This window comes from Pectinophora gossypiella, chromosome 3 (assembly GCF_024362695.1).
Source record: "Pectinophora gossypiella chromosome 3, ilPecGoss1.1, whole genome shotgun sequence".
Classification (NCBI taxonomy): domain Eukaryota; kingdom Metazoa; phylum Arthropoda; class Insecta; order Lepidoptera; family Gelechiidae; genus Pectinophora; species Pectinophora gossypiella.
Window position 1 is genome coordinate 9,270,668 of NC_065406.1, and position 17,459 is coordinate 9,288,126.

At 38.4% G+C, this 17,459-nt stretch overlaps 3 protein-coding genes across 3 annotated transcripts in view; 2 read left to right on the top strand and 1 right to left on the bottom strand.

Moving 5' to 3' along the window:
• The first annotated feature begins 958 nt into the window (after positions 1-958).
• On the top strand, positions 959-8,410 carry LOC126382289 (dynein regulatory complex protein 9-like). Its single transcript, XM_050032106.1, has 7 exons — positions 959-1,019; positions 1,534-1,618; positions 2,293-2,439; positions 4,214-4,319; positions 7,094-7,273; positions 7,659-7,790; positions 8,118-8,410. Exons 1-7 carry the CDS (start codon positions 959-961, stop codon positions 8,319-8,321), a joined length of 915 nt encoding a protein of 304 aa, XP_049888063.1. The 3' UTR covers positions 8,322-8,410.
• A 920-nt stretch (positions 8,411-9,330) lies between these two features.
• Positions 9,331-17,459, top strand: part of LOC126381795 (fibroblast growth factor receptor 3-like) — a 43,402-nt gene continuing 35,273 nt past the window's right edge. The window contains exon 1 of the mRNA XM_050031281.1: positions 9,331-9,544. The gene's annotated coding sequence lies outside the window, so the exon portion shown is untranslated. The remainder of the gene's footprint in view (positions 9,545-17,459) is intronic.
• Positions 10,235-12,777, bottom strand: LOC126382290 (uncharacterized). The gene is made up of 3 exons (XM_050032107.1): positions 11,696-12,777; positions 10,526-10,799; positions 10,235-10,288 (listed from the first exon to the last, which is right to left on the bottom strand). Exons 1-3 carry the CDS (start codon positions 12,775-12,777, stop codon positions 10,235-10,237), a joined length of 1,410 nt encoding a protein of 469 aa, XP_049888064.1.

The window sequence follows — 17,459 nt, forward strand, 5'->3', positions numbered from 1 at the left end:
AAACTTGTTACCCCTCGGTCGGTGGATCTGTTGTCAGGTGACACAGCCCTGCCGGATATTGCCTCGGTTTCTTCATTACAAAACTTTCTTACTGATTCCTTCTTTCCATGTCTTATTAAATGCAAATTTCCTCTTTATATTAAGGAAGCGTACTTATTACGACCGGGATAACGGATAACCTACTCGTGTGAAAAGTAATTTGATTAACGTTGTTGTAATTCATTAATTGTGCTGGGTACCTAAAATATCACAAACCTAATTTGATGCCTAACCAATCGCATGGAAGTTAGAGCTAGAATCTTGCATTTAAAACAAAAATGATCTCTCTCAGAGCAAAAAAATAAAAGAGTTAGTTACAGGTTCTCAGCAAACATAAAGATCAAAAGTACCAAAGCTACAGGTTTTCAATAAAAGCGGAGGCTATATAAATAATAAAAAATAAGATCAATCTTACAACTTGTGGAATTCCGGTTAAGTTATATTTATCAGCTTAGTAGAACTGATTCACAGTTATCAAAGTCAGACTATGTTCTAAATAAGTGTAATTTGCGTAGGAGTTTATCGATGAATTCTCTTCAGATAGTAAGGAATGTTAATCCGTTGTTACTACAGGATATTATAGGTAGTATAAGGAAGGCAATATATGTAAAATGTTGCCCTAGTTAGTTATTTTTGGTCGGTATATTGTAATGTCCAGAATAATCTGCTAGAGATAACAAAATGTTCTGATATATCATGTAGACGCACCTTTTAGGGTGAATACATTTGTTCTACCCATGGACTTTTCCTATTTACCTAATCCGTAGTAGTTGATAAGACAGTACTTACATTTTTTTGGCGTTGCTATGACACCCCTTTCGGTTCATTGAGGACAGCCATAAACGTAATATTGTAATTAATTATGTATGACCAAAGACTAAAGCTCGATTTTATCTGCAGGACTTATAGGATAAGCGGAATGGATGCGATACTATTCGCTCTAACTTTAGAAGTCATGCTACAACAGTTAATTATCCATGGTGAGTATTCTAAAACTTATCTTTCCTCTTCTATTTATGCTATGAAATTGTTATCTCATAGGACGTGAGTAAGTATTTATTAGTACTATTTACTCTATATTAGGCTGACGTTTGTGGATGGAACGGAACCCCCGATACCGACCCCGCCGGCGAGGCCGACGATTTCCCTCATTCAGCGCTTATCGCTATCGACCCACTAGGGTCGATTAATCAAATATTCTTCCTCTCAGACGACGCCCTGAGCCGAGGTTCGCGCCCAACAGGGAACCCTCAGGCCTGTTGTCTTAATCGTTGTACCGGGTGAGAGCCGTCAGCGCTCCCCATTTGTCCGGCCAAGTAGTTAATGCCATCTGCGGCAAATCTACAATAAGTCCCAAAAAAAAAGGATGGAACGGAACGGACACTTACGCAAATACCCCAAAAAACTCGGTTAATTTCTGATAACGTGTTTATTTTGAGAGTTTGTCACAGTAGTGTCATCTAGCGACATCGATACCTTATTTCCTTTCTGCAGAGGGCAGCACAGAACTCAGACTATCCTGCAAAGCTGCGGACAAACGCAAAGGGAAAATGCAATACGACAAACTTGTGAGGGACCGGTACGTAGTACTTTCAGACATACAAAGATGGCGACACTAGCGCTGTGACGAAGATTTAAAATTGCTTGCAACTTGCAACTTAGAAGCTTACAGAGGAAGGTTCAGATCTTCATCTGTCCAACTTGAATAAAACTGTAATATATTTGTGCCATTAGGAATACAAGACAGAAAGTGTAACTTAAAACATTGCTCATGCGTAGATTCCTCATTAATTATATCACCCACTTTGGTAAGTGAGAAAGTTAATTATAAGTACTTTCTTTCTATTAATTGTCTCACCTCACATGAGTTATCGGCTCAATAATAACCCTGATAAGTTGATGAGGTTGATAATCCACCTCACAAACCACACGATAGAAGAAGATAAATGAGTTCTAACTGCATCATTTGCAAAATGGCAAAAGATTTTAAGATATTTTTGCATTGGCGCGAATGATATTGACTTCGGGTGCTCCGAGATTCACTCAACAGTCGCCTGCCTGACGGAAATATTTCCAAATCCTAACATATCCGAAAAAAAAACACAGGATAATATATATTGAATTAAAGTAGGTAACCTTGGAAAATGACAATTCCTGAACTTAATACTTTGTATTAGCTGTTACATTTAAACACTGTCATGATTCTGCAATAGTTATAGCTACGAGTACTTATGATGAAATTCCACTTCGCAGTGACATAGTAAAAGATGTGGTAAAAAGAACCCTGATAGAGGTTGCTGAGAGAGGCGAGTGGAGCAGCCTGCAGAAGGCGGTTGACGTTCTAGAAGAACTGGTGTTATGTGCCGTTGCCAAGAGAGATGACCACGAGCGACTTATACTGTATGTACTTACTTAAATTATTATGAACTCTATGAGGGATTTTCCAATCGGTGTTTACCAAAACACGATAGATGGTGTTGTTAAGTTTTTCTTCGTTTAAACTTCTAGTTTCATGGATAACAGACACATGCATCTTTTATCGTTTTAGGGTATAAATTATTACACCAAGGTACAATTACAACTTCCACCCATTATTATTGTGATCAAAATAAAGAGAAGCAATATAGGTAGCAACATCATTCTATACATAATGTGATCCAAATATCAAGCAACAATTAGTTTTATATATGCTTCTCCCATTACATTACATTTAAAAAAATGTACCCCAGCAATGAGAAAATAGGTAATTATCACGTTAAAAGTGGACAACGCCATCTATCGTGTGTTTGAAGTACGATTGGAAAGGCCCTACTTCGCGTCGCGTTATGTATTCTAATATACTTTTACTTATCAAAAACATAAAAATAACTGAGTCTTATCTCTTCAGCTGACCAACAGCGGTAGCGATAGACTTCCTCCTTTGACGCCACTCTTTCTGATCCTAATAACTATTACGTCGTTTACGTCGGTTAAGACAGAGTGGAGATGACCCCCGTGCCGGATTGTTCTTGGCGCAAAGGTTGTCCATAGTGATTGAGCGCAGCGAGGAAATGCGGCTAGTGTAATGGGCACCTTTGCGCCCGGATTAATCAGGGGCGGACTTTTTGTTGAGTGCAGTAAATAGCACAGTGTCGTGTAGCTTTTATTGTGCAAATTGTTTATAAGTGTATTGTATTGTTCATTAATTTATTTTTAACCTAGGAAACTACTCAATTGTACGTACCTACAAATAATTATTGATTATCAAGAGCAATAAAGAATTATTGAAGGAATCCTTATTGTCAAAGTAGAAGTTTCATTAAACAACTTCATACACCCTTATGAACTCCTCTCTCCAATTAGGAAAACAGGGAAATAAAATAGAAAGCACCTTTCAAATCCAGTTATCCATGTTGCGAGCAAACATTAAGGGTCCAGAACGATGTTTCCTTTCGGGTTCCGTATTGGAGTTCAACCACCACTAAGTAATTGGAAGTAGGTATAAAGTTACATGAAAGTTAATCTAACGATCGGTAATGAGATTTACAAATCGTAATGAAATTTGTGCCAACTGAACCCAAAACGATTACATTAGATCTTTTTAAACAACTTTTGTAACAACAATTCATTCGCGGTGTTGAAACTAGTTTCTATTCGAAATACTTACCTACGTAAAACAAACAATTCAATACAATTTTAAAGTACCTTCCATATTGCGCATTTGTTTTGATGTAATATCGTAATATGATTATAATAAGTAACTGCATTAATTGATGACTTGTAGTTTCTTGTGGTGACATAACTGTACAGACTGATCACCTGATTTTCCGAAAGTAAATGCTTCGTGCTGCGGAAGGCACGTTAAGCCGTTGGTCCCGGTTACTACTTACTGATTAAGTGAGTAATCAGCTCAATAATAACGCTGATACCAGGGTTGATGAGGTTGATAATCCACCTCATAACCCACACGATAGAAGAATATACATGAGTTCTAACTGCATCATTTGCAAAACGACAAAAGATTTTAGTATATTTTTGCATTGACGGGAATGATGTTGACTTTCGGTGCTCCGAGATTCACCCAACTGTTGCCTGCCTGACGGAAATATTTCCATGGCCTAACATTTCCGAAAAAAAAACACGATATTGAACTTGCATCAAGTATTATTCCTTATTCTATGCTTGCATGTCACAGGACCCGAAAGGAGATTATGAGCCAGCTGAACTCAAAACGAATCCAGTGGAAGGTTCACCTGCGCAGCGCAGATCAGAAAGTTGCCTTCCTGCGAGACAAAATGAAAGTAAGTCCGACTTTCTAACGGTAAATACCTTTATGATACGGTAGGTAGGCACTTAAAAATAATAAGATCTGTATTCGTATAATATTGGTACATTTTTGGGAAAGATCAAAAAGAAACGAACGAACGGCTGCAACCCGTAACACTTGTCAATCCGGGACCTTAACCTAAACAATAAACATATTCCAATTTATTTCCACCTGTAAGTAGATGAAGTTATGAGTTAGGTAGCCTAAGCTCGGGAAAGTGCTACTTATTAACATCGTAAACCATTAGTAACATTAATTAGTCTGTATTGAAATAATATTTTAAATAGCAAAACAATTATATTGGGTGCACCACAAACAATCAATATTGACTATTATTGACGTATAAAGCTATTAATTTAAATTTTTGCTAATGACATAAAGATTTTACTTGAATTGCACAATATTTTAATCTCTTATGTAAATACAAATAATCGGAATTTCTTGCTGTACGTACAAGATAAGTACTACACTAAATACCCGTAAAGCCTTTTGGGGTAGGCAGACACAATCCTTCAAGGCCACTTATACCCACAGTTTTTAACCTAACATAGTAACAAGGTAAGTAATAATAAACACAGATAACCTAGGATGATCTCACACCAAATATTCGACATGAGATTAGCGTCAAAATGGTGGGACAAATTACTTAATGTTTATTTATTTATTCACTAAGATTACAAACACATTATCATTACAGGTAAAATCCCAAGTCGATAATGCTTGAAAAATGTCATGCCATACATATAAAATCAAAATCAAATAAAAAAAAAAACAATGTCAAATCCTTAAATTATTGTAAACTAATCTTACGAATTAAATCAAATTAGATCATCATCACCAGCCCATTAACGTCCCCACTGCTGGGGCACGGGCCTTCCCTATGGATGGATCGGGAGATCGGGCCTTAAACCACCACGCGGGCCCACTGCGGATTGGTGGTTATTAACGACTGCTAATGCAGCCGGGACCAACGGCTTAACGTGCCTTCCGAAGCACGGAGGAGCTCGAGATGAAATCTTTTTTTTTTTATTTTATGGTCACCCATCCTAAGACCGGCCTTTGCGAAAGTTACTTAATTTCAACAATCGCAGACCGAGCGCGTTTACCGCTGCGCCACCGAGCTCCTCCTCAAATTAGATATTATAATAAAATTAGATACAATTTTCTTTTATTACAACTATCAAAGACTTTTACATAAATAGGATAATGTGGTTTCTGCGAATCTCGTGGACGAGCAATCAAACAAATCAATGTTGAAATTGCATATTGTTAGATATACTACCTATCCACCACTGTTTGATACCTAAACTAAAACATCTAGTACCTTTCTCATTCAAAAGATATACGCGTTAAACATTAAGCAATGGGTCCCGCCATTTTGACGCTAATGACATGAGCCTTGAAACACTAAACTTTTACTTTTTATGGAACATTCTCACTACAATAAAGATCGTATGAAATAAAACGAATATGTTAATAACAGAAATCCATGTGGACGCGCCATGCCAAATAAAAATCCATTGGGAACTAATAATAATAAAAAAAATATCCACAAAATAATATCCCTTATTTGATACAAGTTGTATTATAACTCAGATAAGTTAACTTGCAAATGTAAGTTTACGCATATCCTGCTAAACTTTGACGTAGGTTAAGTCAGACATTATTATTAGTCAATAAAGCCGGACTTCTTAATTAACTTCTAATTTATTTTTTCATTGCATTTTTTTTATTTGCCCCCTCGAGATGATTCTGATTAAATGATATAAAAAACTACCTCTACAAAAAGAAAAATCATCAAATCGGACCTGTCCCTGGCAAGTTACAAGTGAAACCTTTTATTGACTCCACTATTATGTAATACATAATGCCTATCACATACAAAACAGAGTCGTTAAACTGTTGTAGGCTAAACCACAAGCATAGAATAAGGAATAATACTACGTCCACAAATCTTAAACAGCAAGTTCCAAGTTTCAACCACATTTTATATTTATGTGATTATTAGTACTGCTTAGCTTATTTATTTATTTATTTTCATGGGATAATAAACAATTATACATGATATTTAGTTTAGTCATAATGTTTTAAGTAATATATTTTTAAGTAGTGATTACTAATTGAATAATCCGCTAAGATTAAGATACACTTAGAAGGAGTTATGACTTATGAGGTTCGGCGAAATCACATAATACGGCTTAGGTATGCATGACAAACGACTAATAGTCGATGACATCGTTTAAAAAAATCATCATGTTTTAATTACTTCTGACGCTTTGCTGACGTAATTGGGACAAAAAAGCGATTAGCACCGACTTGCCGACCTTTGTTTATGATACTGCCAATTATTATTTACTAAGTAGGTAGGTATCTAAGTATTTATAACAATTAAATTATCTAGTCATGGTGGAAATAAAGATACTTAAAGGTATTGTCCATTTGTCACATCGATAAGGATTCCCATTACAATACATAACATGAGCTAGCTAGAAATCGTCGTTTCTAATCGCTTTTTTGATGCAAAAGTTTTACTTTACTTTACTACCTCTCCCGTGGCTGGCATATATGCTATTAGATACAAGTTTTTCCATGCCATGCATATACTTACCTACTTAAATGTCTATAATTTTCTATTAAACACTTAAACATAACTGGCAACGAGTGGGTGTGCTATACATCTCTACCTACCCCTTCGGGGATACAAGCGTTATGCTGTTGTTAAGTTAATTTTATATTCTGCTTCCGCAGAATGACCAACAAAACGCCGCCATGCGTGTTCGTTACGCCGAGGCCTGGCTGTGCGCCCGCGCAGAGGCGCTAGAGATGAAGTTCCAGATTCAACGTGCAAACATGCCTCCACTGCCACGTGCTGACCACGAAGAACGAGTGCATAAAGAGATTTGCAAAGCAATTGAATTGCAGATCAATGTAGGTTACGCTTACGGTTAAGTCATTCAAACGACGTTAGCAATCGAATTAGCATGTAGGTGATTGAAATTAATTTTTAAAAAGAGCTGTAGGTAATTTTGTTGCAGTTATTAGGTATTGATAATTAATGTGCGTTTCTCCATACTCTGTTTCTCAGTTTTCAAGCTGATCAAGACCTCTGGAAAATATTTTAATTCGATAATGTCGGATTCGACACAAACCTGCCACAATAATTGTTGATTACTATACGTATTACTGTTGGCAAATTAGCCGCGCCGCCACACCGCAATAGACCCTTACTCGCTCTATGCTATAAATAAAATAGTCGATCTTTTTAAATCCAATAATGGATTCTTCAAGCAAACATAATTGGTACTCTATCCAGGAGCGGGAGAAAGCGTCAGAGCATTGGCGTGAGCGTTACGGGGTGGACACAGCTCGTATGGATGTGCTGCTGGAAGAAAAACGACGTCAGTTATCGGTGGCTGCTGCCAAACATGCTGAGCTTCAAGCTTTGGTATTTATATTCAGTTGGTTTATATCATACGTGCATACACTTACGTATATACATAAACTCACATCTATTTCCCACCGGGGGCGAGGTATGCAGAGACTATAGAATTCCATTTGCTTCGCTTCTTGATATACCTTTCCTGCCTCTTCCACATTCTTTAAGTTTCATACACGCACGTCGTTTAGAGTAGATCGCTATTACCTAAAACTTTTTTAAGGATATCCCCAATTTGTTGGTTGGTTTATTTCATAATCATAAACATAACAAAGATTAAGAGCATGAAGTATTTTGTTTAAACATACATGAATTATTTTCTTCAATGTTTTTCAGTATGATCTTCATGCAGGCGAAATTCGTTCGTGGTTGTCATTTAAAGAACAACGCGCCGCACGCCTAGCTCGCGAGGAACGTGTACGTGTCTCCGCCACACGTATTCAAGCGTGGTGGCGCGGTGTCATGGTTCGTCGTGCACTCGGGCCCTTCAAACACCTCAAGAACGTAAAAAAATCTCCTTCCAAATCAAAGAAGAAATAAAATGTCATATTTTAAATATGACATTTCCCTCCGGATACTGTACTGTAAATCTGGTGGCGCCATCTATGTTTTACGCGTTAGAACTTTGTTAGAACTACTATATGTTTTTTTTACAACGATTATGGTCTGGAATCGAGTCCTTTGGGCCTAAAACGACTATAACTAGTTGCTAGGGTTGCTAGTTTAAGAATTTCGTACTAATTTGTCTTTTTCTACCTAAGTATAACCGTCAAATTTTTAAATAAAAAAAATAGATAGAATATGTTTTACTCATGTTTTACCAGTTATTTCATACGCTCACAGTTATTATTTATACTAAAAATATAAAGAAGGGATGGCAGTAAGACTTTATCTCAATTTAATTCACATGTTTATTTATATATTCATCCCCTTCCTAGCATCCCGTTTAATGATTTTTAAAGACGTTATACATTAAAGGTTATTTAGTAAAATAGCTTACATTTTGCACAGCACAAAGCAGCTCAGTTAATGATTTTGTCGATTTGTCAAAAAGTAAGTTAGAAATTTTTAATACGAAACAAATGGCAATTCTGTTATCATGTTGATGCAAGTTGATGTCATCGGTTACTCGGTTACCGGTCGACGTGCCAGAGTTGCCAGATTGAGGATATTTCGCAGTTTTGGGGAAAAATACTTGGGAATGTTTTAGAAAATTAGAACTGGGGCAGAAAATCCCCATATTTTGTTCATTATTTCAACCAATTTAGATCCTGCCTCACTTATTTGACGGACATTGAATTTGATTATGTTTGACGTGACACTTACGACTTCGGCCGTATAACCGGAATGTTTGTGGTGTACGATCAATGTACAGTGTTTTATGATGTAATATTATAAATGTTAGAATCTTATATATTTCATATTTACTTCGCAAAATAGTTTCAAGAAAAAAATATTATCGAGATTTTTTTGTACGAAGTGGGGAATTTCAAAATTCGTGGCTGGCAACCCCGACTTTGACACACGAACGTCAGTTGCATGAATTTTGTTGTAGTGAGTGCCGGTGTCGTGGATCTTAAAAAACATTTTTGCAAGTGAAAACAAGCGAATTATAACTTTAAATGAACTAAATTAAAAACATAATTACATTGTATATGTGGACATATTGACCAAGTGTTGTGGCTGATGATGGACTGTAATATATTCAGAATTCGCTGAATTCTGAGGCATTGGAAAGTCGGATTTCTCATCTTTAAGGTTTGGTGAGTAATCTTTTCAACAATTACTTACGTTTCCTTGTACTTACTGCCTAAATATGAGTTACGTAAAAATAAAGCCTTGATAAAAGACGGAAATAAGTTTTTTTGAAAATGTTGCTAGGTATATAATTTTGCAACCAGATTTTGCAATCGACTTCATCTGCGCCTTATGATGAATGGAATTTAAAATGACACAAAATAATGATAAAGCAATTTGTACGCCAATTTTAGTAAATTATACAGGTACGGTTGATGCATTTTTTACTAAAGTACGAGGCACCAATAACTTATTTTTGATTACTTTAGGTAGGCACAAGTAAAGAACCTGAATGACGTATACTGAGCTTGCTTGCAAAAAATATAATGTTTTACCTTACAATAAAACAGTTATTATATGCGGAAACCTTATTCGAGACCTATAGAGTGAGACAGCATTACTTCCGTTTCCTTTGAACAGCCCCCAAACGCCCCCCACCCCCGCCCCCCGGCGGCCGGAACGAAGAGAGGGGAGCCTCGCTTGTCGCAGGCAGGCCGTGATCGGCTCGTCACATTGCATCTCACTGGAGTATATGAAAATGTGAAACTGAAAGGATGCCAGCAGGCAGAAATTAAAATATAGGTCTCGAATAAGGTTTCCGCATATAATAACTGTTTTATTGTAAGGTAAAACATTATATTATATGCGCTGAACCGTTATTCGAGACCTATAGAGTGAGATGTGTTTGTTATCGCCTGGTGGCAAGCGAGCTGTGTTATAGGTAGAAGTTATTAAGATGCCAATGTGTGAGATAAACAGTAGGTGTATAGTAAATTAATCAGTTTATTATTTAAAGTAATAGCTAAATGAACATATAAGTAAGTATGTGCAAATCAAGCAGTACAAAAAGTTCTAGAAATATTGTATTGATTATTAATTGACCGAATCTCTGACGAATAAAACTTAGCAAAAGTGTTGGGTGATCGCCAATTTCCCTTTGCCATAACCTCGTCGATAGGACAGTTGTCGAGCCAGTTGAACGAGGCGGCGGCGCTTCGCGTGCTACCCGCGCTGGCGCTCACGCCCGCCTCCCGCAGCAGTGACTTCACCCACCCGCCCAGCACGGTGCGGGATGCTGCTCGCACACCGCCTCGTGCGGTTATAAATAAATCAGTCAGGTCTGTGCCCCTTCTTCGAGCTGATACTTCAATCAGTTTACGTATCCAAAAGACTGGGCATATGGTGTCGTTGCCAGCTGTGGTCAATTTCCACGAGGATTGTCTGTGAGTATAGCTGTCAGTTTTTGAACCAAATCTTGGATGTAATATGACATAGTCCGAGTAGTCCGAGAAGTGATCTTTGTCCATATGTAAGAGGGTTAGATCATGAACCCTGCGGCTAGATGCGAGCAGGAGTATCAAAGCGGTTCGTCGGGATATCTCATAAAGAGTAAGATTGGTCAGACCATTACAGGTTAGCCATTTTATTACTAGGGAGGGGTCCCAAATTGACATTGTTTTAGGACGTGTCCTTGCGTCGGCGACTGATATAGCTTTGAGAATACGCTTTACCACAGGGTTTGCGCTGAGCAACTCTGAATCGGGATTAGTTAAGGTAGCCACAGTAGACTTATAAACTAAAATGGTCTTATAAGACAGACCTTGTCTTAAATGGAGATGAGCTAAATACTTAGCTAACTGAGATCCTGATGGGTTGTGACTGTTAACCTGATTAACATTGCACCAGTCGAGCCACTTGGCCCAAATACCAGAGTAGATTTTCTTAGTGGATGGCCTCCAACTTGAGTCTAGTAACTCCTTTTCTTCAGTGGACCAATTACTTAGTAAGTGGCTCCACCCCTCACTAACCATACTTCTAGGCACATCTGGTCTACTAGTGGAGGTGGCATTCCCGTTCGAGTGTCCACCAGTCGCTGCCTCAACCACGTCAATGTCCAAGGGGCTGCTATGGCCCTGTTCTTCAAGTCTGGCCGCCAAAATACTTTGTGCCATCGTGGGACCAGCAGTAAGAATAGGCCCTTGGCTTTGTTTAGATGCGCAAGTACGCGAGGGATCAAGTGTGGTGGCGGAAATATCCACGCTGTGTGGTAATGCCATATTTTGCTGAATGCATCGTGATACTCTGCTGACAGATCTCTGCAATCCCTCGACACGTACCGTGGTAGGAGGTGTGCACGTTTCGATGCAAAGAGGTCGATCTGCGGTGTTCCGTATCGACGGAATATCACCTGGCAAGCTTCTGGAGTCAGTGTCCACTCTGCTTCGGCCTTTTGTCGTGATAGAGTATCGGCCTCCACATTGTACTGTCCGGGTAAATAGTAAGGTACAAGATGTATCTCGTTCTCGTCCACTATCTGGAATAGCGTCCGTGTCATGAGAAAAAGAGCTTTCGAACGTAATCCGCCTTCGTTTCTTATATAGCTCACTACGCTTTTGTTGTCCGACTGGACTAGTACACTCGACTTCCGAAGTCGATGGATATTTGTGTGAATGGAGAAAATTATGGCCCACATTTCTTTCAGATTGCTGTGCCATAGTTTCTGATCGGGGTTCCAAATACCGCTGGTTAATCGTATGCCGTCTATCACCGCGCCCCAGCCTGTGCCGGACGCATCGGTTGTCAAGAAATGTGCGATGGGAGCACAATGAATAGGCGTGCTCGCCGAGAGCGCCTTTAACCACCAGTGGAACTCTTCTAAGACTGCTTGGTCGAGCGCACACTTCGCATACGGCCGGTCTTTCGGTAAACGAGCACAAGCCATCTGTAGTGGGCGGCAATGAAGCCGACCTCTTGGTATTGCAAACGAGGCGAAGTTTAATGTGCCCAACATGCTCTGGGCATCTTTGAGATTCCACTGATTCAAGATCATAATACGTTTGATCTTTGATTGTGTTCTGAGTCTCTTTTCTACTGGAAACAGTTTTAAGTTTCGACTGAGGTCCCATGTCACGCCCAGATATTCTAAGACTTGAGTCGGTATTAGAACTGATTTCTTGAAATTCACCGTCCAGCCCAGTGTAGATAGAATTCGAACGGCTTCCGCAGCCTGATCTGCTAAAACATGTTTTTTCTGGTTGACAATCAGGAAGTCGTCGAGATAAACAATCACTCTCATGCCTCTGTTGCGAAATACTTGTGCAATCCAGTTGGATATCATCGCAAACGTCACGGGTGCAGATGACAGCCCGAACGGAAGGCTCGTGATTTGAAGTAGCTCTGGTTCGACTGCATTTTCCATTTTGTACAAAACTCTGAGATAAGGGTGATGAGACTGGGCTATGGGAATATGAAAATAGGCTTGGGTTAGATCTATTTTGATGGCCCAGTCTCCCTTTTGTAAAAAGTCCGGAATACGATGCATATTGATTAGTTTGAATTTGAACTCGATCAGGTACTGATTCAAATTTTTTAAGTTGAAGATCGGTCGGTCGCTTGAATCCGATTTTTTCACTAAAAACATTGGACAAACAAAACTCGGAGTTGGCGGTGCGGGTACTAGAATGTTTTGTTTTTTTAAATCTATAATCTGTTTTGACATTGCTGCACTGGTAGGCGTTTGATATTTGTTCAAAAGTTTGTGATTGATAAGTGAGGGTACCCTCTGAAACGGTATGCGATATCCCGTTATTATGTGTATTATGTGAACCGGTGCGCCGTATTTTTGCCAACTCTTTACGTAATCTTTTAAACAACCGCCGTAAAACAAATCTTGTTTCTGTAGGTAGTCATTTGCGAAAGCGATTATTATTTTTGTAATTAGTTTGAGTGGGCTTTTTGTCGCCAAGTATAGTATTCGATTTTTGCCCATGACTGTTCTTGTTTTTATTAAAATTATTAGTACCCTTGCTAGTGGATGGCCCAGGATTATGGTCGGCCTTGTTGGATTTGCTAGCTCGTTTGTTTCGTGCGTTATCAGCTTTGTTGCGCCACGACATAAATGGTTCACCAGCGGTTGAACGCTTATTGTTGTAAAACACCTTGTGTGTCCCTCCGGCCTTAGTTAAGAAGGCGCTCATCAATTCCGGATTGAACAAACTTGATCGGGTAGGTGGGATTTTCCGCAAATCCTCCTTTATGTAGCGTTCTCTTACGCCAGACAAGATGCTGTCGCGACGTTTTTGTATAGTGTCGGCTCGTCTTCCGCAGACGAGTTGTAGTATATCTTCGGATACTTTTATGTATTGAGACTTATCAGAAAAGAGTTCACTGAGTTTGTTAAATAACGTATCAGGTGTTAGAACAGTTTCAGATTTATATGACCACTCAATAAATTGCTGCAAATTACATTTGAAAAGTTCGTTCTGTTGGATAACGGCATAAGTTAACGCCCCATATGAGCGATCTAATGATTTAAGCCACGATGAATCCGGGTCATGAAATCTCAGTTCCGTGTTGACATCTAAGTCACAAAAACCTGGCGTTGCGAGATATTTCTTCTCTGTCTCTATATATCTGACCCTATCCCAATCACTTGAATCGAATCGATGTAGTTTGGATAAAATATCAAGCCTAGAATCAGACGCTGTTTCGATCGCAGCCTCTTTTAAATTCGTTAAAATCTTACAGTCGAGAGTTTTTGGTGGCTTAGGCTTATTCAACAAGGGTTCATTCGAAAACAACGAATTTGCCAAATCTCTAGACGGGTGTAATGATATACTATCTGAGTCTGAGTCTTGATTTTTAAGATATCGTAAAAACGTACCTATTTGGGAGGACAACGCGTCTAATTTATCCTGTCGATTATGTAGCTTCGAAGAATGACGCTGCCGCTGCGAAGTCCGGTTACGATGCCGCCGGGATTGGTCGGAGTTGGATGATGACGATGTGGAGTCCGAGCTACTACCGCTGCTACTGCTGGATGATGAGGAACGTTCACGCTCTCTGGATCTAGGAGTCCGTTTGCGTTTTCGAGATCTAGTAAACTCTCCATCAACACGTGACCTAGAAGTCAGGTCGTGTACCGATGCCCTGGAAGGCTGTTCGGAAAACCGTTCCTGTAAATCAGCGCGTTCACGTAATGTAGACCTGTCGCGTTGTGGACTTTTATCTCGTCCGTTGGACCTAGGAGTCCTACCGCGATCTCTGGGCCTAGAAGCCCGATCGGCCGATTTTTCCATGAGTAGCGCAGAAATCTAAAATATACTTACGGTAAAAAAGAAAGATTAAATTCAAAAAAAAATATAATAACGAACAACAAAGTTGTTTTTTTTTTTTTTTTTGGGGTGTTCGCACTACGAAAGTCGATGCCAATGTGACGAGCCGATCACGGCCTGCCTGCGACAAGCGAGGCTCCCCTCTCTTCGTTCCGGCCGCCGGGGGGCGGGGGTGGGGGGCGTTTGGGGGCTGTTCAAAGGAAACGGAAGTAATGCTGTCTCACTCTATAGGTCTCGAATAACGGTTCAGCGCATATAATATATACCTAGACTTAAATTAGTAGGTATAAATACTATGCAAAAATATTGTTTTTATACTAATTAATTCATCTTAATAATGCACTAAAAAGTTAAAATTTAAATTTTAAATAGTATAGATAATTTGTTTTTTACTATACTTTTGATTATATTTTACAACAGTAATTTGTTTATGTTCAATTAATTCAGGCAATTGAGGTCCATACAATAAACAATACCTTAACCTAAGAATATGTTACAGTATAGGTACCTACCTACAACATTAAAAACTTAAAACTAGGTTGACTAACTACCTTTACTTTTCTTTAAAGAGTATTAAAGAGTACATTAATTATGTTTAATACATAAATATTTACAATTTGACAATACTTTCACTGTATTGGAGAAAAGTCAGAAAATATAAGTTAAAGAATGAGTGAACTTGATAATTAATAATTTATCTAAAGGCTTAATTACACAAAAATAATCTACCTAATTTTGTTTCAAAATTTAACTTTTTATTGCAAAAAAAGAAGTATTTGAAATAGGTAGTTTTATTGAGAATATTCTACAAGTTAGGTACCTACTTCTGTAATTACCTACCTATCTAAAAGGAATACCTAGTCATTTTAAAAGGGAGTAAATACTAGTTCATACTTTTTATTAATAAAATGTAGGTAACTATCGAAATATTAAATAAAATTGTAGATAGAAAAAAATTCTAGGTAGGTTACCTATGACCCTCTAGGTAGGTACATAAAAATATAATAACATGGCTTTTAATTTTCACTTTACAACCAAATATAGGAAGAATATTTAATTTCACGTATTAATTAAGGTTTTATTGTATCGAATCCACTGACGTGCGAATTCCATAGAAAAATCTTTGATAAGTACCTAAGTAGGAAGGATATCAATCCTTCTCTATTAAAATACCTTAAAATATATTTTATAATAAAACTACGCAAGGAGATCTAACATTAAACTAAATCGCCGCTGAGTTCCCAAGCGGCGTCCTCTCAACATTGTGAGAGAAACCTCTCACAGAATGGTTTTTGCGCGTAATAACAGTGGTCAACTAGGTGGTTTACAGTACCGGGCGGTAATTAGCGCGTTAATCGGCGCCGCTTGATGCAACTGCGGTTCCGAGAACACGATCAACTCGCGAGGAGCGGCAAATTGCGCCCAGATATGTGTGTCGGCTGGCGGTAATTGCAAAAATCACTCGCCCACCGCGGGACCCGCTCCGACTTGTAATACTGCCAGCGACTCCGACGTAAATGGCCTCAGATGCATTAACTTAATTACCCGCCGCACCACTCGTATGGGGTGCCAATTATTTCTGTAAGATTTACGAAATACTCCCGCTTATGTGTTCATCAACGGGTTAAATTGTTAAAATTTGCCGCCATTAAACGAAACGTTGACGATCTCTGCGCCTGTTTTTTTCGCTTCACACTGCAGTGCACTGAAGCCAATAAAAAGCGACAAATAAGCGAGCGTGAGTTGGCGGTCCAACATGAAAACAATAAAATCTTCTCCAGTGTTACTAGTTACTCCAACATTTACGACTCTTAGTGCGACGGATGCAAATAATACGTGAGAAAAACCACGTTAATCGCTCTGAATCTCTTCGTACACGCGTAGTTGCGGCTTGACAATCTTGACATCGTTAAAAAAACATTAAACTAACATTAAAAAGCAGTTCGGAAAAGTCGCAAAACCCGGATATAAATGGTAAACGTAGCTAAAATAAAAAGTCGATCACAACAGTAAATGAGAAAATGAATTTCGTAATCAATCTCTGGTACCTACCTACTTACTAAAAAGTTGTACCGCCATATAAAGCGTTAAAGCAAATTATTAGCTTTCCGAGAAGTTAGGGCCCCGTCATTCGCCAGTCACCGGATTCGTAGAACTTATAGGTCATGCAGTTAGAGAGCGATTTGTACAAAGTATTACTTCACTGCGACAGCCAATTCTTAAGATATATAATCAGTATGAATGTTTCGTGTTTTATTGTCCTGGCTGCACCTTCTAGAGCCAATTGTCACGATAATCGTTTTCGATTCTCGTGTCGATTGGCCAATAAATTATTCGATCGAACGAACACGACTAGACTTCATTCTCATAATAATTAGACTTAAACTTTTTATTTACTTTGTAAGGAATCGTAAGTCTATTTTTATAATAAGGTTTTCTTTATCACAAATCGATTACTCACATGCTTACATTTATAAGTCATATAATATCTAAATTATATCGATAACAAAGGCAAATCAGATTAAGCATTTTTTAATTAAATAAGCGTTAAACCCCACATTGCTATTAATGATACTAATTGTTATATGAATCACACTAAAAACGTTCATTAACAAACGTGGAGTGGTGGCATACTTTGTAAGACTTTATTGCCTTACAAGAAGTAGACAAAATACATACGTACGTTTGGTATACTGACTAAACAGTAGCTTGTGTCTATAATACAGGGATTACACGGTATTTTACGAAAGCGTAAGGGATTACAAGA

Excerpts from the sequence above, each read along its gene's own strand:
- LOC126382289 (XM_050032106.1), top strand. The coding sequence starts at position 959 with ATGGATGCGATACTATTCGCTCTAACTTTAGAAGTCATGCTACAACAG. Across the intron at positions 1,020-1,533 it reads ACAACAGTTAATTATCCATG|AGGGCAGCACAGAACTCAGA; the intron begins GTGAGTATTCTA and ends TCCTTTCTGCAG. Across the intron at positions 7,791-8,117 it reads ATGCTGAGCTTCAAGCTTTG|TATGATCTTCATGCAGGCGA; the intron begins GTATTTATATTC and ends AATGTTTTTCAG.
- LOC126382290 (XM_050032107.1), bottom strand. The coding sequence starts at position 12,777 with ATGGAAAATGCAGTCGAACCAGAGCTACTTCAAATCACGAGCCTTCCG. Across the intron at positions 10,800-11,695 it reads CGTGCACACCTCCTACCACG|ACAATCCTCGTGGAAATTGA; the intron begins GTACGTGTCGAG and ends CTATACTCACAG. Across the intron at positions 10,289-10,525 it reads ACAACTGTCCTATCGACGAG|CTCGCTTGCCACCAGGCGAT; the intron begins GTTATGGCAAAG and ends CCTATAACACAG.